This window comes from Microtus pennsylvanicus, chromosome 3 (genome assembly GCF_037038515.1).
Source record: "Microtus pennsylvanicus isolate mMicPen1 chromosome 3, mMicPen1.hap1, whole genome shotgun sequence".
Taxonomy (NCBI): Eukaryota; Metazoa; Chordata; class Mammalia; order Rodentia; family Cricetidae; genus Microtus; species Microtus pennsylvanicus.
This window is the reverse complement of record NC_134581.1, coordinates 38,549,917-38,576,844: the sequence shown is the minus strand read 5'-3', so window position 1 is coordinate 38,576,844 and position 26,928 is coordinate 38,549,917. Positions and strand designations below refer to the sequence as shown.

The 26,928-nt window shown below is 34.5% G+C and overlaps 1 protein-coding gene across 4 annotated transcripts in view; it reads right to left on the bottom strand.

Annotated features, from left to right (window-relative positions):
* The window catches only part of Phip (PHIP subunit of CUL4-Ring ligase complex), a 121,048-nt gene that overhangs the window by 77,842 nt on the left and 16,278 nt on the right, over positions 1-26,928 (bottom strand). For 3 of the 4 annotated variants that reach the window (XM_075965114.1, XM_075965115.1, XM_075965116.1), the window contains exon 7: positions 10,979-11,139. The exons of the other annotated variant lie outside the window; for it this stretch is intronic. In XM_075965114.1, coding sequence (XP_075821229.1) covers positions 10,979-11,139 — 161 coding nt within the window. The remainder of the gene's footprint in view (positions 1-10,978; positions 11,140-26,928) is intronic. 4 annotated transcript variants of the gene reach the window in all.

Sequence of the window (26,928 nt, the reverse complement as noted above, 5' to 3'; positions counted from 1 at the left end):
CTTCCTGGAACTGGAGTTATCATGTGGATGCTGGGAATCAAACCCAGATCATCTGGAAGCTCAACCAATGCTTTTAACCATTGAACCATCTCTCCAGCTCTGAGAAAACATTTTTAAAAATACAATAAACTATGTGGACAGATACACTTGTGATTTGTGTAATCTCAACATGTGAAAAACAGAAGATGACCTCAAGGTCATCCCTGGCTACATACTAAGTTTGAAGCCTGCTCAGACTACATGAAACCCTATCTGGAAAAAAACAAAAACAAAGCATGGTAGGCTGGAGAGATGCCTCAGCACTTAAGAGCACTTGCTACTCTTGTAGAGGAGCAGGTCCATATGGTGACTCATACTGTCTCTAATTCAAGTTCTAAGGACTATGACACCTTCTGACCTCCATGGTACACACCTGGACACATACATATAAGCAAGCAGAAACACTGATATGCTGTAAAAAAGAAAATTACAGACCAAAATGAAAGCATAGATACATAAATGCACTATAAATGCATTCTATTTATTTACTGTTGCTCACCAGGGATTAAACCCAGTGCAAGAAAAGTGCATCACTGCTGAGGTAGAGCTTCAATACCTTACACGCGTGTTTTACATAACTGTGAAAGGTAAGTTGAAAACTGACTAAAAATTATTCTTTAAACAGATCAAATTGTTGATCAGAATTTAAACAAGTTTTCTTTTCTTAAGCCTAACTGCAGCACCAAATGATACTGAGTTAACAATAAATCAAAGAGTAAGACATCAGACTCTAACAAGAGGAAAATGTTAAAATCATATTAGGTATTAAACAAGAACAATGTTATATAAATGGTGAAAAGGTTCAGTATCAACAAGGTATATATATTTAAGATATATGTAGGAAAGATACATGCATGTGAAGGAGAATGAGAACAAGAAAAACTAGACTTTATTCTCAAGAGTCTAAAGCCCTATCCTCACAGCCAACTCAAATGATGGTTTTGGTGAGATATAGTAAGTAATTCCTCTAGTGGGTAGAAATCTAATGTTTGACTCAATGTGATGGGCAGCAACTGGGTATCATCTTGAGGGAGAGACTATCACTAAAAACTAAGCTACAGTAAGAGCTTGAGATCAGGTTTGGGAAGTCATAATTTGGCCTACTTCAGCCACTGAGTGAGGAAAGGTTTAGGAAAGCTGTTGTAAAGATCAGGTGGCAGGAGCCTAGATGAAGGACAGGAGGTACCTCATCAGAGATATCCTGCCCTCGGTGGCTAACAACACCAACCGAGAAACCTCTGCAACCATGCTACTGAGGACAACAAGCAGATTGACCTTTGCAGCCATGCATCTATAGCTAACTGTTACAGAGCAAAAATACTGCATGAAGATGAATAACACTCAAGAGTTCTTTGAAAAGCATGAAGACAGATAAAACAATAGCCACACCAGCAGTGATGGTCTGGGGAGTGTGCGGAGGGTGAGAGAACTAGGGCAGTCTTGAAGACTGCAAAGCTCAGTGTTGTCAGAAAATGTTCCTGGTAGGTAAAGAAGGAGAGCTACAAACATTAGATAGCTGTCTAATACAGATACAGCACCAGTCCAAACCATAGGAAATACAAGAGTCTCAATTGACACTCTCTACCTTCATATTAGATAACTGGCCATCTCAAATCAGAGAACCCAAGAAGAACCTGCTCAAAAAAACCACAACCAAAAAAACCAATCTCTTACTACCCTGACCAGGCTCACCTAGAGCTCACAGAAAGATTCACCTGGCCCTGAGTCCTGAGATTAAAGGTGTGTGACATCAAGCACAGCCACATATTTTTTTCTGGTTAAAAAAGAAGTGTACTTATTACACTTTTAGATGTATTTCTGTTTCTTGGTGTTTTAAAATATTTTAAAAAGCTTTTGTTTTAGTTCCTCTTCATATACCACCTGATTTTACTTATACTATTTTCATTACTAAGTAGTATTTTTTCTTTTCAGTCTATTATTGGGAACTGTTTTGTTTCATTTTAACTTAAAAAAATATACAATCTGTTGGTGTGGGAGGTCCTTCTGTCTACGTGTTGCTTTTATTGGTTAATGAATAAACTGGCTTGGCCTATAGCATAACATGGGAGGAGAAAGGCAAGTTAGAGAAGCCATGCAGAACAGACACTGGGAACTCTACCGGGTAAACCACAGGCATGTGGCAATATACAGATTACTAGAAATGGGTTAAATTAATATTTAAGAATTAGCCAATAAGAAGGTAGAGCTAATGGGCCAAGCAGTTATTTAATTAATACAGTTTCTGTGTGACTATTTCGGTGCTAAGCGGCTGGGAACCAACAAGCAGCCCATTCCTTACTACAATCTCTTGTTTCTCCCCAAAACATTCTTCTACCCTTGCTATTATCCTTTCCTCTTTTTATATTTAACTTTACTCTCCCCCTATTTCTCTACAGGACTCCTTCCTTTACTTCTAAATAAAAGGTAGGGGAAGTAAGAGTAATAGGTAATAGATATTTGGGAAATGAAAGCAATGAAGGGACTATACAGGAAGGTGTTTCCAAGTAAGGAAGCAAGCCAAATGACAGGAACATGGGTAAGGATAGTAGAGGAGGGTGACAAATTTGAACGACACATATTCATGAAAATGTCATACTGAAACTCATTACTTTCACACTAGAAATTTTAAAAGAAAATGAATTTAAAATATGTATAAAGGAGTACTGAGAACAATTTTTAAAGCAAATCAGAAAAAAATTGTGTAACCAACCTCAACAAACACAAATAATAGAAAATAGAAAAGAAAAAGGAACAAAAGGACAGACCAAAAATGTGAACAAAGTTAAGAAACTTTTGAATAAAATTAAGGAAAAAAATTCCAAAATTAACAGTGAAAAAACCTAATACTTTTAGATAGCATTTAGGTATATTTAGATAGTACAAACATCTTGACTGGCATTGTCTTTATTTTGTTTTTTTATTGTCTTTTTTTCAGTAAAGTCCCAATGTCCAGTAGAAATTGGTAGCCATCAGTTACAGAACATTATACCCAGATACTGGCATCTAAATCTGGAAAAGCTTAATCTATAGAAAATCAGAGAGGGTGTTAAGAGCAAGGATGTAACCTACTTAAGTTCTTACTAGAGAACTTCAATTGACAGACCCTGTTTCTGAATAGTCCAGAGAAATAATAGAAGGTCAAGGTTAGAGAGAAGTTAGTTATTAGTTTAAACATGACAACAACAGCAGATATAACTGCACAGAGGTGCCACTTACTGTACATAATTACAAGGAATACGAAAAAAAAAATCAGACTAGCTACAAAACTGAACCATTATTTTGGAGGTCACTCTAAGTCCAGTTATAATGTTATATAGTGTTAATCGCAAAACAGTATGGACAAGAAATAAGTAGCTATTTTACTTAATAATATAATTACCTTGAAAAGTGCTCACTGCCATGTTTCTAGTTGTCTAAGGTCACTAAACCTAGTATAAGCTGAAATATGGTACAAAAAATTATGCAGTCTTTAGCTTACCTAATCTTTAAAAAGAGATCAAATTTAATGAGTTTTTAAATTATTATTTCAAGATATCTTGTCAATGAAGAATGGAGGCAAAGAAGCTAAAATATACTTTCATTCTGAAAATACAATAGAGTATAAAGGCTTGATAAAAAACTAGGATATAAACAAAATTTGGCTTAATGTAACCTATAAGTTCACTGATTCTAGTGCTAAAATTGAAAAGACCACACATTATCACACTAAAGAAAGGTGCCTTTAAGACAGGCCTTTATGCTGGAATTACTGCTTTTTATCTAATTCTTTTAAATATTACATAGAAGTGATGGTAATAACAATTGCTTCCTTTTATCTAAAAACATTTAAAATTTTATGAATCCCCATAAATGGCCATACTTAAAAATAATAATAACGGTGATGATGATGATGAGTAACAAAGCCCATGATGGGGAAAGCTACAAGTATTCTTTTGCATACAAGTCTAGGCAACATACATCCTAGGAGGCATATGGCTTTGTTCTTTTGAGGAAGAAAACTGCTACAGGTCTGACATGGCTTTTATTTTGTAATGCAATAGAGTTTCTGATTTTCCTCAAACTTCAGAAAACAAATGCTGTATATTCTACATAAAAATTTCATTAAGCTTTAACACAAAGCTACAAACCACATAAATCTAATGTAGAAAAAAACACGTATTTTTTGTGAATCTATATTCACAAATTTTACTTTCTTGAAGCAAGTTTCAATGTAATTAAGGTAGTTACTTGTTATTTATTAAAAAGGAAAGCTTTTAGAACTTTAGTTATTTTTCATATGGCTTATTCAGTAAATACTCTTGCCTAGTAAGTAAACAATCTTTTCCAAAGTCCATTACAGTTGCGGTTATAAAACAAAGAGCCAGAGAATTAGAAGTGGCAAGTATAGGGGCTGGGGAGATGACTTGGGGTTAAGAGTGCTTCCTGAGTTCAGATCCCAGGATCCACTAAGTGTTCTGCTAGTGCCCGTATCTCCAGCTTCAAAGGGATTGACAACAAGAACACGGAACTTGTTGGATTCTAGCCTATCAGAGAAAGTAAGAGGCCCAGGTTCAGAGAGAGATGACCTCCACTTAAAAGAACAGGCTAAGAGTAGTAGAGGATACCAACAGTCTCTTGCTTCTGTACATGAGCACATGAACATACATGTACACATATACTCACATCACACATCCACAAATAAATTTTTTATGTGACAAGGAAGTGAAATATTAAATGAAAATATCCAATATAATAGAGATGTGATAAAGTTCATGTTTATACATGTAGAAAATTATATACATTTGGGAACAGAGCAATTTTGCTCAGTTGACCTTAAAATTAAAACATAAACCTGTAAATCTTTCCCTTACTTTAAAAGGGGAAAAAAGTCACAATTACTTAGAGAAAGAGAGAGACAAAGACAGAGAGACAGACTTTTTCTGAATTCTTTTAAGAGTAGGTTGCAGACCTGATACACCATTTCCTCCTTAAACTGGACAATCTCTGAAATAAGGAAGCTAGCTAATATAAATACTATCTTTATTATTTATAAATAATATTATCTTTAATATGCAGGATCCATTCAGCCTGTCAGCCCTGCTCATAATATACTGTTTTCTTCTTTTGCACTGGACTTCATACACACATTATACTTAAATGTCACATTTCTTCAGGCTCCCCTACCTGTAATTCCTTCTTATTTATGTCCTCAGAAGTTTATAACATGGTCTGTACAATGTCTCAAAACCCAGTTGTGCAGAATGTGTCTTTTTGACCAGATCCAGCTGATGTTGCCTTTTGCAAAGGCTACATTTTCCTCATTAGAACACTTCTCAAAATGAACAGTGTCAACATATCCTACAACTAATAAGGTTACTTTGGTCGTGTTTGTTACTATTTTTCTCACCTCCAATTTTTCCTCTTAAACAATTGGTACCTTTTGGGGCATAATACAAGATTATGTCAAGATCTTCAACCTCAACCTGCTAATAAAGAAATTAACCACATGAATGGTTTGAGAAAACAATCCTATCCCTAGCAAAGGGAGTAAGTAGGTAGTAGAAAGGTTTTGAACAGTAAAAAGAAAGGTCTGCATTTGATGCATAGGGAAAATAACAATGTAACTAAAACAGAAGTAGAGACACCTAGCATCTGTTAAAGTTATTTTTTTGTCTTAATAAACTGGAGCGACTGTTAACAATACCTTGGGGTGGGTAATTTATAAACAGCCACTTAAATGCTCAGAGTTCTAGAGGCAGGTAAATCTAAGACCCAGAGACTAAGAGAGTCAGTTTCTAGTAAAAAGCTCTATATCTACTTCCCAAGTGGCAACTTCTAACAGACATTGCCCAAGAGACAAAGAAGTCCCCTTTGGCCTCTTTCTAAGGAAACCAGCCAACTCATGAAGTCACGACCTAACCATGAACATAAGGTGTATCTTTTAATAGGGATTTGGTTTTAAGATACTTTTGAAATGGCAGTTTGGGGGTGGGGACCACAAACATTTAGATCAAGGCAATAATTAACAACTTTGGCAAACTCACAGGATACCTTCAGTCTTATTTTGCCTTATTCTTGTGTCTTTCATGAAAACCTCACCTCTTGGCTTCTATGATACCCTTCTCTGCCTACCTACTATCCACCCCCAGAATCAGAAGCAACAGCCCAATTATTATGTCTCCTGTCAGTTTTAAAAGTTGAAGATTAAGCTTTCTTCAGTTGTAATGTTATTTTTCATATAAATGATTTTTCAGCTGAATCTTGTAGACTAGATCTCATTCTTGTTCCCACTACTGTTAAGAAAGTGTACTTGACTTCCCACATAGGCCTCTCAGACACAAGAGCAGCATGTCCTACTTAGCAGACATTTCTGCTTAAAAGCCTGACACAGTAAATGAAATGACTTCCTATTAAACAAGTTAAATATATATTCTCTCATACTTGTCCTCGTGCACACGCAGGCATATGCCAGTCTTTTAAATCTTATTTTCAATGTGCTAAGCTTATTCTTATTTCCTTGTAACTGTTCAAGCTCTGCTTTGTTTTATGGATCACTGCCAGAACCTCTTCAGTTTACACCACCCCAACATCACTATTGTTTAATCCATATATCATAACAGGATCTATAAACAGAAGCATACATCAATAATCCCAGCATTTTGGCTGAACATGAAGCAGAAAGATGGTGAATTTCGGACCAGCCTGATTTCTGTAGGAGTTCTTAAGAACTCTATCTTAACTCCTACAGAAATGCAATATATACTTTAAATTTAATCACCTGTTCTCTCTTGCATTCAGAAAACTTACTCTTCAGCAGGTCATACAGGAACCTGGTGTGTTTGTTCCATCAGCATTTCTAGTTCATGCTCAATGATAAGCCATTATCAATTCTGAGCTATATCTAATATTGCAAAATTATATATTATAGTTTCTCAGAGTGTGTAAATGCCTTTCTTTAACTCTGTAATATCCAGTAAATTCAGCTAAAGTGTTACTTCTCCAGCAAATTACCTATTTTCTACAGTAAGGTTGAATCAAGGACCTAATCAAATACATTATATCAGAAAGTTTGTATCATATGGTATCATTACTGTCCATTTACTATTTGTAAACAGGTGTCTTCAAATTTTATAGCTCCAATTCTTAGAATCGTGATTGGTTAAAAAAAAAAAGGACTCAAATTCATTAAATACATCAACCCATATTCTTTATTATAGCCTCTTAGTAAATGTAGTATTTTACATTCCTTTGCCTTAATCTCAATAAAAAAAAATACATGTTACGTGTCTGAAAAGGGGTGTCCTTCACACCCCACCCCCGCACACTATATGTGCCTGGCAGGTCTAAACTCTCTACATACAGCCAGACCTGACTCTGCCTCCTCTGGAATACTGGGATTAAAAGCATGCATCACTGCACCAAGCTGTGATCACTGTCTTTTATATGCTCAATGAACTTTTGTATTATTGAATAAGTCCTGAGAATTCATCAACTCTGTTTTCCTTTCATAAACATAATTTCAGGCAGTGAATCTGAAACCAAGTAAAACGATTACAAAATTAAGAATTAGAAAGTAAATTTTAACTTGTATATTAACTCACAATTATGCTACCTCCTTCCTTTTAAATAATATTCTAAGACAATATTAATGACTAAAGTAAGTTAGCACAAATAATAATTGTTTCCTAAAAGAAAATTTCACTTACCAATTACAAGGATTTCCTGTAGAACTTTTCATAGCATTTATGAACAAGAGATTAGCTGCAGGTTGGAAGATAGCTCAGTGGCCTAGTCACTGAGTTCAAACTCTAACATCACACAAGCATTTAAGACAGTAAAAATAGATAATGTTTGCTTAAGTCTGTCTAGAAATTAACAGCAATAGCTAAAGCTTAATGGTTTTTATTTGTACCCTTTGACAGGTACTATAATATGCAGTGTTTCACTTACTACCACAAAAACCCCATTATGTTGCTGCTACTGTTATCCATTCCCCTCTTTTTCCTAAGAGGAGGTAGGGCTGTGACTAGAGCACTCTGAGAGCAAGCCTGATGCTTTTAAGGACAGGATTAACCCTGCCTATAGTTGGGCCTTTGTAGAAGGCTCAAGAGAAATAGTCCCTTGGTAAAGCCTTCAATATATCTGAACTAGCAACTTAGAAATAAAACTGAAAGTTTCAGAATACCCAATGTACTAAAAGAAAATACTGATTAGCCCTTTACCGAATTGTTATTTCAATAAATTATGGCAATGTATTAAGACCTCAATTTTCTATTCGTCATGAACTATTGTCACAAGCTTTACCTAGCCCTCTTCAATTTTCAAGACCGAACTGTAAAGTTCCAGTCAGTTCATTATGTTGAATGCTTAGAAAGCTGAATGAGAAAATACCCATTATCATTTTGACTTTACAAGGTAAATACGTGTAGTTATAAATGTGGCCTGTTACCCACCCATTGAAGTAATAATACAAAGCTAAAAGTAAATTGAAAAAACAGGACTCACCACTAAAAAGATGGCTCAGAAATCAAGAGCATATACTGAAAAACCCTGTTAGTTCCTATCACCCATATAAAGCTGCTTATACCTGCCTCTAATTCTAGTTCTAAAAGATCTGACACATGGCCTCTGCAGGCACTTGCACATAAACTAATGTGAGTGAACGAGCACACGGGCAGGCGCACGCGCACGCACGCACATGCACACACACACACACACACACACACACACACACACACACACACACACACGCACACACAGGATAAACTTTAAAAAACAAAAAAAAAACAGGTTCATTAGCATTTTACTCCAAGGTACTATTTCAAAATATATAACTACAAATCACCATATGAATGAAAACTGAGAGTTAGCACAACTAATAAATTATATATCATTCTTAAAAGTATCTTTTAAGTCTAGGTAAGATCATATAAACATTAATGTTACTTTTCTTTCCTGTTGTGTATGCCTTCAACTAAAGAAACAACCAGAAAAGTTTCTTCTTTCCCAAATTAAATGCCCTGAGATGTACATTTTCTTAAAAGGCCAGATAATAAATAATTTTAACTCTGCAGGCCATATAATCCTGTAAGAAACCATGTAAAAAGTGATTTTGTGTTCAACAGTGACTACATTCAGTATATAAGCAACTGTTTATTTTTATAAAAACAAAGTATTTATAAGAACAAGTGGTAGGCTAGATTGAGCCAAAGGTAGTTAATCTGACTATCTCTTGGTTCAAAATACTCTCAAATGCTGTACTGAAAATATTATTAAGCTCAGAAAATAGGAACAAATATATTATTTCATTGTTTCCTTCAAATCATTCCAAGAGATTACGCATCAAATTCCTATCAAATCAGATAATCCTGCATAAATTTGATATTTACAATCCATATTTTTCTTAAAACTCCTGTAAGGTACTTTACTAACATCAAAAATAGAAAATCTATGATTTTTGTTTTTAAATAATTAAAGTGACAATGATGTAAATGTTTTATAGTCACCAAAGTATAAAAACCAACATAATACTTTTCTTGTTATTTTAGTTTATTACTACTTTTGAAGGAATTGCTTCATATATTAGAAATGTCATGATTTAGGTTTTGAAAACTAAACATTAACATAATAAATTAACAGCTAGGTTGATTGATATTCAATTACAATTTAAAAGTCAACTACTAATGTGGATATAGCAAGCATAAAGTAAATACAGATAACTGCTCTTCATGAATTTAATGATCTATATGGAAGTTTGGAAATTTTTATTTTTCCTTCATAAAACCAATGGAGGTGATAGAAGGTGAAAGTAGGAAATATTGATAGTGGAAGTGAAGTACAAATGCCCAATGGACTAAAAGAAGAAAATTCCTTCAGATTCTTTACTTTAGCTGTTCTATAGATAACTGAATAGGTAGTTCTCAATTTAAATGCAAATTTATGGAAGGAAAAACAAAAAAATCTATAATAATTGTTAGTTTTATTAAAATTAGCAGCTGGAGAGATGGCTCAGTAGTGAGGAGTCTATGTTATTACTGTAGAAGACTTAGGCTTGATTCCCACACCTACATGGATGCTCACAACCATATGTTAACTCCATTTCCAGGAAATCTGATGCCCTCTTCTGAACTCCATGGGCACCAGGTGAACCCATATATTGTGCAGGCAAAACATTCATATGCATATAAAATAAAACAAATCTTTAAAGTTAGCAGCAATTCCCCAAAGTCAAAAATGGGAATTTCTATTTGAAGTTTCTTGATTCAAAGACAATTAAGGATTGTGTGAATGCACACTTTCAGCCCACAGGATAATGTTTAATAAGTACAACCATAGTAGTAAGACAAATATTATCCTTACTGAATAGTTATGGCACTTAAAAAAGTAAGTTGAAATGCTTCCAAAATGTTTTTTCTCCCTCACAGCAGAAATGCTCCACTCCTTTCCCCCACAGCGCACTAGAAAGAACAGAACAAACGACTCCCAGTGCCTCTTTAGAATCACGGCTATTAGAGAATCAGGTGTGAGGAATCAAAATCCCAAGCAAAGAGTATCTGATATACTCAGAATTCCTATCACCATTTAAAGAGAATGTTCTCAGGTTAGCAACTGGTTCTCTGCAGATTAATACTTTCCTACAATTTGCCCAGGGTCTTAAAAATATGACATAACCTTTTATAAAAGCCCGACCATCCGCCTATGTGATGAATATTGAGAAATACATAAGTGACCCACATATGTGTAACTGTGATTATACTTTAGGAACTTCTGAACTTGGAAAAAGTTTGAATTTAAATAAAAACTTCTTAGAGCTTCTTAGAGCATGCTTTTAAAAATTACCCAAATTTCCAGATTCCCATTAAAAGATAAAAAAATCAAAATTTTTACTTCAAGTTCTCATTTAGGCAATGTTTCTTCAATTTTATCTATCAGAAAAGATAAGACTTTAAAGATGACTTACAGTAAATATCCGCCTGCCAGTTCGATCAAAAGTTACACAGTACACCGATGATAAGTGTCCAAGAATTCGTTTATGCATCTTCATATGCTGATACACTGCAGTTGGAACAAGTCGCTCAAGTCTGTATTTCCCATTCAGCTTCCTTGAAAACAGAGTATCCGCTACCAAGAAAACGGGGAATATAAATGTACTCCAGAAAGAAACTGTGTTTCTTAAATTCAGATTTCTAGAAGTCATTTCATTTATAAAATGCTGATTTTCAAAAAATGCTTTCTATATGGCTCTTAGTTTAAAGTCCTCAAACGATAAAAACAATATAGTTGCTCTTTATTCTGATCTTAAAAAAAAACAAAGTCAAATGATTATATCCAAAGTCACAATATAAGTAAGACACAAAGCTAGGATTAAAACTCAAACTTTTTACTCTTTGGCCAGAATTCTTTGAATAATACTCAAATATTCTGTCTCCCAGAATGATTTAGAACAAACCTTTCCATGAGTGAAAACAGAAGTCACTTGGGGATCTTGACTTCAAGAGCTGACTGAAGCTGATCTTCTTTCTGTCTTCTACACTGACTCCAACACAAAAACCTAACCTAATAACTACTGTATTTACTTCCTATACATAACTTAAGTACAGAGAAGGTATACCCAATAAATCTAGGCTAATTTTTATTTTTAACAGAAAGCGGCTGATTTCCCCCAAAGCACATGCCAGCTATATTGGCTAGTTATCACTTCAGTTTCTCACCTGCACTTAACCAGAAAATTTCTTAAAAGCAGTATGTGTCATTTATGTATACACACATACTATGTATATTCTCACACATGCACATGAACACACACACAATAAGCTATTTAACCCAAACTAAGAGTCTAGCAATTATACCCTACAGCTTATGAAACAAAGGTATCTCAGGTATATTGTAAAGAATCTTGGTAGTTTTTCCACATACAATTTTGGCTCACACATTTGTGTGAGTCCTGCTGAAACGCTAACAAAACTGCATGCCTCACGGGTTTTAAAGTAACACTATTTCAAAGGAAAATTAAATCACGCTTAATATTCTATCAGTATAAAATCATAAATTTGAATACAACAAATGCCTACTGTTAGCCTACAAATGTTATTCAATAATCTAACACCTGAAAACATTTACAAGTCATCTGAGAGCTGTGAATTAACTTAGTTAAGTTTAAACAGGTTATACAGTAATTTACAGTTACAGAACAGTCAGTAGTTTCCATGATGGTTTAGTCTCTGACATGTATTCCTCATACACAGAAATAACCTAGTATTAAACCATATAATGCTTGGCTCCAATTTTATTTTGTGTACACAAAACCAGTTATCAACTATCCTTCAGAAGCAAAATAAAACCATATTATTCAAATACCACAGACCACTGACATGTCAGACTCACCTGTTTGTACCCCAAGAAAATAACCGTGACATGCAACACCAATGATGACAGTTTTATCAAGATGTACTTTAATTCCTTCTATCCAAAAACTTATAAATGTTTAGAACCTCAAACTATATAAGAATATTTAACATTGTTCAGGTATAAAGATACAACTGTTAAAGAAAATTAAAATATCAAAACTATTATTTCACAATGACTAGCAATAGTATGTATCAAAATTTTTAGTTGTAACTTTTTAAAAACTCAAAGTTGATAATAATTACTGATAAAATATTTATACATGAAAAAGTGTTAGTGCCTAAAAATGGGGCTTTAGTCAATTTTTAAGATAACTATAATTAGATATGAGTCAACTAGAAAAAATAAAAAACCCACATGACTGAAACAGTGAAGTCTGCAAAAAAAATTCTAGAAACACAAGAAACTATCTTTAACTACACTTAGTGACAGTTAACAAGTAATTAATTAGTTAGCATTCTATCCTGTAGTAGAAAACATTATGCTTTCAAGTAAGTTATGACCCTATCAACAGCACTAAAGATGTGACATGGTAAGGAAATAATATATAGAGATACCAGGTAATTGAGTTGGTGATTCAAAGAACTGTAAGAATTAAAGAGGAAAGAACATTAAAATACAATTGCGGTCAAATTTGGAAAAAGACAACTATATCAAAGTAGGTTACTTTTACAAATTAAAAGATAATTTAGGACTCAATGACTTCACTTTTTTAATTATACCATTACTATAACATCTATCTATCCTTCTAGATCTATTTCACCGAAAAATAAAAATTACTTTGTATTTCATTCACAAGCAAATGCAGAGCCTTTTAAACAAAAAGGAATATAGGTGAATCTTGGTTAGTAAGATATATAACGTTGTTTAATGTAACTTAGTTTCATGGGGGAAAAGTAAATGGCAATTATTCATATTCTAATAATTATATTGAGTAAATGTCTCAAATTACAAAAATTTTAAAATTTCACTAGAATACAACACCAATGTTTTAAATGAACATGGCTAAACAGATATAATGGGATAAAAAGCAACTGTTCCTTTATGAGGTTACTTATAGTTCTAATTTTAAGTGGAAATATAAGCTTCGTCAAAAAGTATGTTTATCTTCCTAATTAAGAAAAAATGAAATATTTCTAAATTCTACCAAATAACACTAAATCATTCCCCCTTGGGAATTCTTTCTTATCATCCCAAGACAAAAAGATATCCCTCTAGGCAGACTAGTGAATTTCAAATGTTTCCCACTTCACGTCTCATGCTTACCACACCTTTTCTATTCAAACCTACAGTATTTTCACTTCCTTTAATACGGACCTACCCAGGTTGTACATAAACTTGTCTCACATGATGGTTACTATTAACTGTCAACATGACAAGAAGGAAGCAGGTCTCCAGGGTACACATCTAAGGGACTGTCCATAGTAAGGCTAACCTGTGAGAATGTCTGAGACAGTCTTGATCAATTAATGTGTGGAAACACATCGTAATTGTGGGTGGAATCATTTCCTGAGCAGGGGATCCCAGACTATATAAAATTGCGAGGGAAAGCTGAGCACTGGCATGCATGAATGAATTCACTGTTCTCAGCTTTAGACTACGAATCCAATATAACTAGCTATTTCCAGTTCCTGATGTCTTGATTTCCCTCCTAATAAAGTACTGTAACCTGTAATTGTGAGCCAAGTAAACCTTTTCCCTGTTAAGCTGATTTTGACAGGGTATTTTACCACATCAACAGGAAACAACCCTAAGAAGTAGTCCACTACCTGTGTGCATTCATTTATTACTTCTCTCTACTTTGTCAGCTTCAGGTCCTAATGACCTGCCCCGTTCTTCCAACACATCAAACATGCTTCTAATTTAGGGTGTTTGCACTAGTTGTACCTTCTGCCTACCATGCCCAGTGGGGGTGGGAGGTTGGAAGGGGGTGTTTGTTTGTTCTTTTAATGTTTCCTCAAATGTCTGTCACCTTTCTATGAAACTAAAACTGATTTGTCTGTTGAAAATCACAATACACTCTCACCACTGGTAACCCTTGATACCCTTTATGTAGTTATGTATTTATTTAATAAAAAACTCATTTACAGATAAAATCACATTTGTATATAGCATATTTATTTCCTGGCTCTTCCCATAACATACATACAACATAACTCCATAGATAATATATTTTGTTTGTTTTGTACTTAGTCTAAAACTTGGCTATTTTTAGATCAACGTGTATTTTGTGAATTAACAAATAAGTAACATAGTAATAAAATAACTAGGTTTAAGAAAAAATAAAAACGGAGGGTCTCTGTATCTAATAAATAAAACGTATTTTCAATCTCCAAACACTGCTTTGTATTTCAACTACTCTGCTAAATAGAAAAGAGCATAACAAAATTATATTTACTCAATTTTCTAAAAATAAATCAGTAATGAAATAAAAATTTGGGCTCTTTTCTGTCGCTCGGAGAGGTAGCTTCCGGCTTCCATCTCTCCTCCTCCCCCCCTTTCTCTGCTCTTCTCCCCTTCTCCCCTCCCTTTCATAACCACTAAATAAATATTCAACCTCACTCTGAAAAAAAAAAAGAAAAATTTTGGAAATTAGCCACTGAAATATCAATTGCTCTGACTCTCATAGGTGAAAAGCCCACATTATACAAAATACTTGTGTATGCAAAATACCTGTGCATGTAAAGTATCAGGCTGTATGTAGTTCAACCCATTAATTTCTGTACCAGAACGCAAAACATCGCAAACAAATCACTTTGTTCTTCCAGCTATTTCTCAAGAACTGAATTACTTCTCTAGTCACAATATTGGTGTATAGTCAATTTAGAAAATAAAACATAATACAAAAGTACAATGCAAAACCCCCACTCAAAGTGATTTCATAAATTATACAAGTTTTGTTCAAAAATAGTTACTTTAAAACCTATGCAGTATTTGTATTCAAATCTGACAAAAGAAATGTTAAGCAGGTTACTTTTTTCCTTTTATTGAAAATATTCTTTTCTCACACAATATATCCTCATTGTAGTTTCCCCTTCCTCTATTCCTTGCAGTTTCTCCCACCTCTCCCTCCCATCCTTACCCACTCCCTTCCTACCTCTCATTAGAAAAGAACAGGCTAAAAGATAATAATAAAATTTAACAAAATTTAAGAAATAAGATAAATCAAAACCTATCTCAATGAAGTTGGACAATACAAAGAAACAGAAGGAAAAGGCACAAGAATCAGATGTTCTCTCGTCTACACACTCAAGAGTCTCATGAAAAAAAAAACTAAACTGAAAGCCATACATTAAAATACACACTGAGGATCTGGTGCAGACCTGTGCATGCTGCTTCAGTCTGTGAGTTCTTACAAGCTTAAGTAAGTTACTCTTTACAAACTTCAGTTCCTCCAGATATGTTATGTAAAATCATTTCCATTTTCTACAACATACTTGGCTTATGTAATGCTGTCCTTTGACACTATCACATTTTATACAATAATTATTAGCAATTTTTCCTTTCTCACTTTCTCCTAGTTCAGTAGTGTTACTGAGAAAACAGTACAACAAATAACCATAAATTTTTGTTTGCATTTCTCATTTAGGCTTTTAATACATCTGCTATAAAGTGAGTTTCTGAGAGTTATCTCCATAGCTTCATATATAAATGGAATAAAGGAGTATGACCTCAGTACAAGATTCCACCCAGTTAAGCTTCTAACTTTGAAAAGGAACTACAGGAAAGTGTAAGCAGTGAAATGTAATGAAATGTCACTTGTATTTTAATAAATAAAGCTTTCTCAAGATCAGAGAGTAAAAGAGCCCCACTGGTCAGCCTTACAGACCAGGCAGTGATAACACACCTTTAATCCCAGAAGCCACACTAGTTGGCATGCCTTTAATCCCAGTGGTGTACACCTTTAATCCCAGCCCTAGAGAGAAATATAAGGGATAAGGAGACAGCTCTCAAGACACAGTTTCATTCTGAGATTCCTGGAGGCAAGATCTCTACTTCTGTTTGAAGTAGAGGTAAAAACCAGTGGCTGGCTGTTTTTGCTTTTCTGGCCTTCATCAGGTTGAACCCCAATTTCTGTCTCTGGGTTTTTATTAATCATGCTACAGTGAAGGAGACCAATAGTAACAGAAAGAAGGAGAGTGGGGGGGGGGCTAAGTTCTAGTCTCAACAAGCAGAACTTAGCAGCTTTAGTCATGACCACATTGTTCTGGCTTTAGAGCCAAGGAATCAAGAAAAGGGTTCTAACAATCTTCCACTGTGGCTAAAAAAAAAAAAAAAAAAAAGCTGCTGAGGCCAGGCATGTGGCAGGGGTGTCTACATGGATGCTCAGAGGCTCCTACATCAAGCTGTGAAGGTGGAGCCTTGGTTGTGTTGGAGAGCCCAAAACTTGGAGATGCCAGAAGCATGGGATACCTGCTGAGGATACAGCCCAGGTGTGAAACCAGTCCAAGAGACAAGTATGAAGTTAATAAAGCTGAAAACAGTTGTAAATCTGAAGAGCACTTTGCCATCAGACATGAAGATGCAGAATTTGCTGGTTTTCGGTCTTGCTTTGATACAATATTTCCTCATTATGCTCCCTTTCTTCTCTTTTGGAATGGTAATGTTATTCTGTGCCATTATATACTGGAAGTATGGGTTTTGTTTTGTTTTTTATTTACAGGGGGATACAGTTAAGAGACAGCCTTGAGTCTCAAAAGAGACTCTGGATGTTTGAAGAGTATTGAAACTATGAAAAATTATGAAGATTTTTGAAGCTGGACTATTAAATATATTTTGCATTATGATATAGCCACAAGCATATGGGGGCCAGAAAATGGAATATGGTGGTTTGCATGAGAATGAGCTCCAGAGACTCATTTTAATGCTAAATCACCAGGGATTGAAACTCTTGAAGGGATTAAAAGGATTAGGAGGTGTGGCCTTGGAGGAAGTGCCACTGGGAGTGGGTTTAAAAACCCATGCCAGGCCTAGTGTGCCTCTGTCTCTCTCTGACTGCAGATGAGGATATAGCTCTCAACTGCTTCTCCAGCACCATGCCTGCCTGCAAGGCACCATGCTCACCACCAAGATGATAATGGACTAAACCTCTTGGTCACAGTGGCTCTTCACAGCAACAGAACAGTTATACTCCCCTAAATAACTAACCACTGTATCTAGCCTTTAAATTTTAATAATTCTCCTTTTTTCTATTTAAACTGTGATTAACAATTATGGTAGGCTAATCTATGCCATTACTAAGCATTTTAGTTTTACAATTAATGGCATTTTAATATTTCTGGGTATTTTTCATTAGTCTATTTTAAACTATTTCAATCTTGATTAACTAAGTAAATTAAGAAATTAAGTAAAAATATTGCAAGTCTCAATTTAGAATCATTTGCTCATGAACTGACATCTTTCATTATCAAGTTCTTATAGCTGGATCAAATCTCCAATGCAGGTGATTTTAGATAAACTTCAGCAATGTTACCCCAGTTTAATTTATTATACAGGCATTAGTTTTACCAAGTTCAGTTAAGGTAGGAAAAAGCATACGTATATGCACATGCACAAGCACACAAACAGCTGTCACAGACCAGCATCTACAATCTTAGTAACTTTTTTTTTAAGAGGTGAACCACCACCGCCTGCCTGGTAACTACATTTTCAATGACAGTAAAAAAAAAAAAATACATATGGCAAAATCAACAAATAAATACTAAAGCAGGAATACTGTTTCCCTCTCAAATCTTAGACTTTTTCTCCTTTTGCAAAGTAATGTACAAGCATTCAAGTAAAAAATAAAGTACCAAAGCTCAAAGATCAAAATTAACTATAATTTTTAAAAGCTCTTTAAGACGAATATAACATTTGATATACTACCTAATCTCACGTAGGAAAGTTGTTTCCTCATTAACATTAGAACCGGAGGTCCCCGGAACTACAAATTTACGAAAGCAAAGCCTGTCTATCAACCTAAAGAATTCAAGAAGATACGCTGCTGCAGATTCCAAACCCAGAGAAACAATTTCTGTAAAAGAACAATTAGAAGAGAAGAAAATGAAGTGGCAAAATACAGAAAGTATCTCGGCACAATTTGAGCAACCCAAGTCTTTTTTTTTCTTTAATACAAAATACGAACTCAGATAAGTAACACTGGGGCATTTTCACAGAAGGTTGTTTCAAATAATGTATATTAATTTTATTTTACTATTTCGTCTAATTTAATTCTACGACCACGGTTTACAAACATTCACAGATGAGTGTTTTGAGTTTAACTAAGTAAAATATTTACATAAGTAGGATTTATAATAATACACCTAAATATTTCCTAAATTAAAACAAAAAGAATGAACTGTGAATAATCTGTAACTAGGTTTCAATTTAATCGTAATTATGTCAAAAAAGGCTTTCTGAATATAAATAAGGCTTACAATCAATATCTGTATTAAAGACTTTGGAAATCTATGAAACTAAACTTTAATTAGAACGAAGAGCTAAAAATCCCAAATTATCATGTCCATCTTCAATTTTAGTGAAATAGTTCTGTATTCATCAAACATTCAGAGAGCAATTCCTCTATGATCCAGAGTTCATGCTAAACAAATAGTTGTCCTTACAGGATAACAGTGATTTCAGGATTCCTATCACACAAATATACTGCATGGTATCAAGTATTTAATATGGCATATTAATTTACTCAGGATGCTATTTCAAAGGACCACAAAAGGCTTCTAATATAAAAGATGTATGACAGTGGCAGTAAAAAAACAACAAAACACTAGTTATAAATCTCTAAGGTATGACACTAAAAACTATACATCAAATATGTTGGGGAAAAAAAATCACTGAAGAAAAAAGCTATCAACTTCCAGTCATTACAGCTAGAGAGGGTCATGATAGAAGGACTTCAATAGCATAAAAACTAGGCCAAAAAGATGATACAATGGTTAAAATTACTTGCCCCAAAGCCTTTGGAGTTTGATCCCCAGGAATGAGAGAACTGACTACTAGTTGCCCTCTGACCTTCATGGGAGCACTGCAGCACAGATGTACCCATAAACAAAAATAATTGTATTTTTTAAAAGTTAAATATTAGCATATGAAGTTCAAGAATGCTGAGAAATGTCAATTCAATGTATCTGGAAATAATGGCTCATAATGGGTAACATTTACTGAGTACTATCCTACATTCTAGAAACTATTCAAAGCACTGTGCATATATTCTTATCTTTACCATAAGAAAACTATATGCCTCAACAGAAAGAAAACTGGAAGTAAATTGTAATGATCCCAACACCATGATGCTAGAGTATACTCCATGTTGCTTACATCAATAGTAGGAAAAGACTAAAAGAAAATATACCAAAATAATAGCACATAACCAATTACACTCATTTCTTTTCAAAAGCTTTTCTCTATTTTCCAAGCTTTCTCCCATTCTTTTTATAATATCTAAAAAGATTAACTTACACCCAAAGTTTAATAGGAAATACTTAAGATTCAAGAAATTTAATCCCAAAAAGCATTAAAAGGATAAAATAATATGAAGATATACTATGCTACAGAAATTGCCCACTGCCAATTTTATATGGACTAAAAATGATATAAAGAATTTACATATTCGTAGGCACAATGGAACACATCTGTAACTCCAGCATAAAGGAGGACAAGGCAGAAAGAGTGCAAGCATAAAGCTAGCATAGGAATCCATCAGAAGACAACACCTCAAAAAGCAAAATCAACAACAAAAAAATTTCATCATCTCATATTCTGATGTGTAAGCAGAAGATAAGCATAACAGGCCCTCAACTTTGGTTGTTGTGGGATATTTGATCACACTGTGTGAAAATGCTCACTGTTTTATTCTGATTAGCCTAATAAAGAGCTGAGTGGCCAACAGCTAGGTAGGAGAAGTTAGGCGGGATTTCTGCAGAGAGAGGAACTCAGGAGATAAACCTAGGTGCTGGGGAGATACCAGCAAGACACACAGCAAGTTGGACTTACAGAATGGAGAATAAAAAGCCACGTGGCAGAACTTACACTAATAGAAACAGTTTAAGTTATAATAACTAGCTAGAAACAAGCTTACACTAACAGCCAAGTTTTATAATTAATAAGTTTCCATGTCATTATTTGCGGAATGGCAACCCAAAAGAAACTTCGACTACATTTGGTTTTAAGTTTGAAATCTCTCACTGAGGGGTTGACTCAGAAAGTAAAATGTTTGCTAGGCATACATAAGGGTCTGAGTTTGGACCAGGGCATCCACATAAAAGCCAGACATCATTTATGGCCTCAGTGCTTGAAGAGGAAGAGACAGTGATATCCAAGAGACTTGATGAGAGATCCTGATTCAAGAACTGAGATGAAGAGCAACAGAGTATGACATGTGATATACTTCTGGCCTCCACATGTGTATGCATGGGTTTGTACCTACACATACATACATTTACACAGGAATGCTCCCCCCCACACACACAAATTCACTGTACTTTAAAGTAAAAGATAGATCAAAGATAGCTAAGTTCTATTTTATTTAGGATTTAAAAGGGAAAATCTAATGCACTCTAGAAACATGAAAATTATTCTGATACTTTTAATAAAGACATGTACAGAAAATGACAAACTAAAAATCCCAATTTGAAGGCCAGATAACATATGGAAAATATTTCAACATGATTTGGTTCATTTCTACAGCACCACCTAGAGCAGAGCAAGACAAAATACATAATGAACAGCTCCAACTTCAGCCAAAGATGATGATTACAGTATTAAATGGACAATCTCATAATCAGGTTAATAATAATAATTAAGAGAAGTAATGGGAAATAGAAGACAGAAATAATCTCTTGGGCAACAGAATAACCATGAAAGTTTTTCCTCCTTATTTTACTAATGTAAATAAAAGGACTGGTATAATTAGGAGCTAAAAATCCTCACATGTTCAGTTTTGGTGTTCAGTTGGTTTACTTTAAAAAAAAAAACAAAAAACAGAAAAACAGATTTAGTAAATAGGAGATGAACGAGGTCCAAAAAGAAGAAGCAAAGCAGGTGAAATTTCAGGCAGGAAGAAATGATAATCCCAGGAATTATACAAAAAGTTACATGAGCCAAATACATAAAAAGAAAAGAATGACTATTATTATTCCTAGAGATGGTATTTATTTCCCATTTTCTTTACTAGAAATCAATCTGATGCTACTTCAACTAGAAAATACTACAGTAAACGAGTACTTTTAAATTTTAAACATTGGCAAAAAAAAAATCAAGTTATTTTAATAAAAATTCTTTATTTTTTTTAGTTTTTGGCCAAGTATGGTGAGGGACACCTTTAATCACAGTTCTTGGGAGGCAGAGGCAGGCAGATCTCTAAGTTCGAGGCCAGCCTGGTGTACAGTATGAGTTCCAGGACAGGCAAGGCTACACAGAGAGACCCTGTCTCAGAAAAAAATAAAAATTAGTTTTTCGTTAGTGCTGGGGATCAAACTTAGATGTCTACCCTTAAAACGTTATATAGTTTTTTCTATGTCAAACATCTCAGTCATTTAACTTTGCCAACTAACATTTACAGAGCTCATTGAGCCAAGTTTAGGCAATAGGATGTTAACAAAGAAGACATGGTACTTACACTTGTGGAGATTGAGCTTAGCAAGGAAGAAAGACAGAAAATAAGAATTTATAAGATTGTTGTAGAATATTATTTTAATTGGGCAAAGATGTGTTACATTTGTTTATGCTGCATTTGCTTAACAATGTAAGGATGTGTGTGTTAATTATATAAAAGTGTGTTGCATTTGTTTCACCTTGCCTGCCTAAGGTATCTTGAGATGTTTGACTGGTCTAATAAAAAGCTAAACAGGCAATAGTTATGCAGTAGAGATAGGCAGGGCTGGAAGGCAGAGAGAATAATTAGGAGAAGAAACCTAGGCTAGAGAAGAATGCAAGGAAAGGAGAGAAGAATGATGAAAGAAAGGGGGGACACACCCAGGGTCAGAAAGCAAGCAGCTGCCAGTCAGCCAAACACAAGAAGCAGGGAAATAAAAAATAAAAAGCCCTTAGGCAAAAGGTAGATAAACAGGTTATTTTAAGTTAAAAGAGCTAGCCAGAAAAAAAGCCTAATAAGTCGTCTCCATGTCACAATTTGGGAGCTGATTGGTGACCCAAAAGAAAGTGCCTGGTACAAACAATGGTAAATGTTATCAAGAAATTTTGGAACATATAGTAAAGGTTCCAAACATATGGGGAGGGGGGAGTTGAAGTAACTTATCTAGAAATCTAAAAACTGAAAATAGACAAAATATGTTGACAGGAGGGGAATATAGTCCCAAGTTGAGAGAACAGCATGCACCCTGAGGCCTTAAAGAACATTAAAAAAGTGGAGACAGGAAAAGGGTTAAGGGATTTGCTGACAAGCCGAATTACCTGGAGTTCAATCCCTAGGACCAACATGGTGGGGAAAATGAAAAGAAAAAAAAAAAAATCAATCCTCACAAGTTGTTCTCTGACCTCCATATACATGTGTAGTACATGCATGGGCACACCACTCACAAACAAAATAAATGCAATAAAAATTCCAAGAAGTCAGTGACAGAGCTAGACAAGGTGGTAGAGACTTGTAATTCTAACTCTGCAAAGTCAGCCTGAAATGCACAATGAGAATCTCAATAAAAAGAAAAAAAGAGAGAAAGCCCCAAAGTAAGTCTAGGATGATTAGCACACAAAATACAAAAGGACAAAGAACATGTGGCAGGTGCATTTTAACTAAATTCCAGTGAAAATGCATTCAAGTCTTCAGTGAGAAATGCACAGAATAACATAAGTTTGGCTTTAAGATAATTTATTGTGGCAGCAATGAAAACGAAACTGGAAAGGATGCAACTAACAGTAAAAGTTAATTAAGTAAGACAAATCCAATTATTCAAACTACAAAATTTGGAGTTAGGAATGTAGCTTAGTTGGTAGAGTTCTCATACAGTGAAAACACTGAGTTCCATCCCTTGCGTGAGAAAAGGTGTGGTAAGGTACACACCTACAATCTCAGCTCTCAAGAGGTAAAGGGAGGAGAATCTCAAGTTCAAAATCATCCTCAGTTCTAAGTCTAACACATGAAGATTCCTATAATTTTCTTAGGAAACTGAGTCCCTGATTTCAAATTCAAGTACTTATCTGACAATACATAAACTTGAGAAAATAGCCACAATTCATTATTTCTACAGTCCCTATACTAAGGCACACTTCCAACAATTGCTTTTCTCAAATAATACATGGACACAGCTGGTATGTTAAAGCATAAGTTATTTCACGGAAGTAAAAGGGTGCTATATAATAATTATATAAAACTAAATGCAGAAGCTGCAAATCAAAGCAACCAGGGAACGCACTAGATTTGTTACCAAGTCTACAATTCGGTGTCTTCATTAATAAAAGGGGTCTCTTTTTTTATTGACTTTTATTGAGCTCTATATTTTTTCTCTGCTCCCTTCCCTACTTCTCCCCTCCCCTTCAACCCTCTCCCAAGGAGATCTTGTCTTTTTCTACTTCCCATGTAGATTAGATGCATCACGTATGTCTCTCTTAGTCCTCATTGTTGTCTAGGTTCTCTGGGATTGTGATTTGTAGGCTCGTTTTCTTTGCTTTATGTTTAAAAGCCACTTAAGAGTGAGTACATATGATAATTGTCTTTGTGGGTCTGGGTTACCTCACTCAAAATGATGTTTTCTAGCTCCATACATTTGCCTGCAGATTTCAAGATGTCGTTATTTTTTCTGCTGTGTAGTACTCCATTGTGTAAATGTACCACATTTTCCTTATCCATTCTTCAGTAGAGGGGCATTTAGGTTGTTTCCAGGTTCTGGTTATGACAAATAATGCTGCTATGAACATAGCTGAGCACATGTACTTGTGGCACAGTTGAACATCTTTTGGATATAACCCAAAAGTGGTATTGCTGGGTAGAAGAAGGTTGTTTCCTAATTTTTTGAGAAATTGCCACACTGATATCCAAAGGGGTTATTCCAGCTTGCACTCCCACCAGCAATGCAGGAGTGTTCTAAAAGGGGTCTCTTAACAGAGCTGCTATGATATGCAAATGACACCACTTGTTCTGCAAACTCAAAACTATTTTACACTAACCTTTATTTACACTTGCTGTCCCTAAGCAATCAAAGCATTTATGTAATAAAAGTAAATTATTTTGTGGGAGACTGGTGTAGGAGGTCCTTCTGTCTATGTTTTGCTTTCATTGGTTGAATAAAGAATTGGCCTTTTGATAGGGCAAAAATTAGGTAGGCGGAGTAGACAGAACTAAATGCTGGAAAGGAGGGCAGACAGGCAGATGCCATCAATCTTCTGCCTGAGACGGACGTAGGTTAGACTCTTGCCAGTAAGCCACAGTCACGTGGTGATACACAGGTTTAATAGAAATGGGTTAATCAAGATGTGAGAGTTAGCCAATAAGAGGCTAGAACTAATGGGTAAGGCAGTGATTTAATTAATACAATTTCTGTGTGATTATTTTGGGGGTTAAGTTAGCCGGGTGGCTGGGATGAGAAGCAGGCCCACTCCTCCTATAACAGGAGACTATTTTATTTCATTGAGTCTTACTGGAGGAACTGAATAAAGCACTAATATCTATATAAAATCTACTTAGCCTGACTATGAATTATCCAATTTCCAAAAATTTTTCCAGGAAATGTTCAAATATTAAATTCAAAGGATTTTTGAAGAAATTGAAAAAAAAATCAAAGACCTAATGAAAAGATGACGAACTGTTTCATTTACAAAGATGAAAACACAACACCAAACTCAATAATCACTATGGGAAAAGGTATAGAGAGAACTGAAAGGAGTTGTGAGTGCATCTGAATTCATAGTAAGTTGCTTGTCATCATGGGATGGGGGAATTTTTAATCTCATATATAACTTAAAAATAAATGTGATAAATTATTTACTTAAGAACTGAAAGCACAACTTTGTAAGTACTAAAATCCCCATGGAAATTGTGCATTTTTCAAAAACGTACTCCTTTGTTTTGTCAACTGTAACTTGAAATGGAAATTTAAAAAGAACTTTGGTATAATGCAAACACATCTTCGAAAGCTTTAAGAATTATCCTATTTTATGAAAGAAAAAAAAAAGAAAGGAAAAAATGACCTTGGAGGGGCAATGCCCCTTTTACAAAGTTTTTACAATGTTTCCAGAGGATAGAAAAGTGAAAAGAATTTTAAGTTAGCATTATGTCAAATGGAAATGAGAAGTACATTTAAAGAGAGATAAATTAAGAAGCAAAGGGCAATATAAAATGTAAAGAAAATAGATGCTTAAAATGACTAATCACAAACTGTGAGACTGTTAAGCTAACACCTACGATGAAGAAAGCACAAGAAACTGAGTTGTGAAAGGAGAACAGCTACTGAGAAAGCAGACTGGGATGAGTATGCTGAGGTGAGGGGTGCTAAGTGAGGATTACGCATAGAGGGATAAAGTATGAACTGAAGGGAAGAAAGGAATAGGAAAAAGCAGTATAGCATATTTTATAGAATTAATTTTAATCTTAGATTAATACTAAAATGGTGATAAATCTTACCAATAAAAGATTAAAAAAAATAGAGCCAACTATGACTATATAACATACAAATTATCAGGATACTTTTAGAAAACAGGTAAAATGAAATGATCCAGAATGCGTAACAGAAAGAAAAAATTGTAAACAGAAAAGAGAGCAACAGACTAAAAAAAAAATCTTTATTTGATTAACTGAAGCTCTAGAAAGGAAAAATAATGAAGTGGACATTATTTTAAAATACTAAGAATTTTTCGGCCCCACTAAAAAATATCAGGCAGGAGCGGGCATGTGAGAAAAGAAGCTAGAACAAGCAGAAGACCTCTAATAGCCAGGGGCTGACATAATCGTAGATGAAATAAATATCTCTAAAATGTCATAATTTACCTTTTTATTACTGTTTTAGGAAGAGTAAAGGTAAAGTCATAAAGCTAAGATTATAATACTAGACAATATACTGGAAGAGAGAAAAGTATAAGACAGATCAAGAAGTCTATACCTGAGAACGTTCTATAAATTCACAAGAAGTGATAGGCTATGTCTAGAAAGTCTAAGTAGAATGGAGGCAATGGGCTGTGTCTAAAAAGCAATTCAAGAGGAAAACTTATTTGCAAATTCGTTCTCTTTGAAACTTTGGATTAAAATATGTAATGCTTATTAAAAGAAAACCAAACTAGTTGTTTACTAAGATTACAATGAACTGGAATTATAATACTAATTAAATGAACATAATGTAACTTTTAGTAAGGAAGTTTGAGGAAAAAATAAAACATTGAGATGCCCAATCTTCATAAGAAACAATGCCTATAATTTATAATTGTACATTACAACCATTATTAAAGTTATTTACTTACATAATCTGAGAAGTTTCTCATCTTTGAATGTTGATATGCATAATATAAAGCTCTGTGACATCACAGTAACTAAAAACTTTATTTTCATTAGTCTTTTACCTAGAG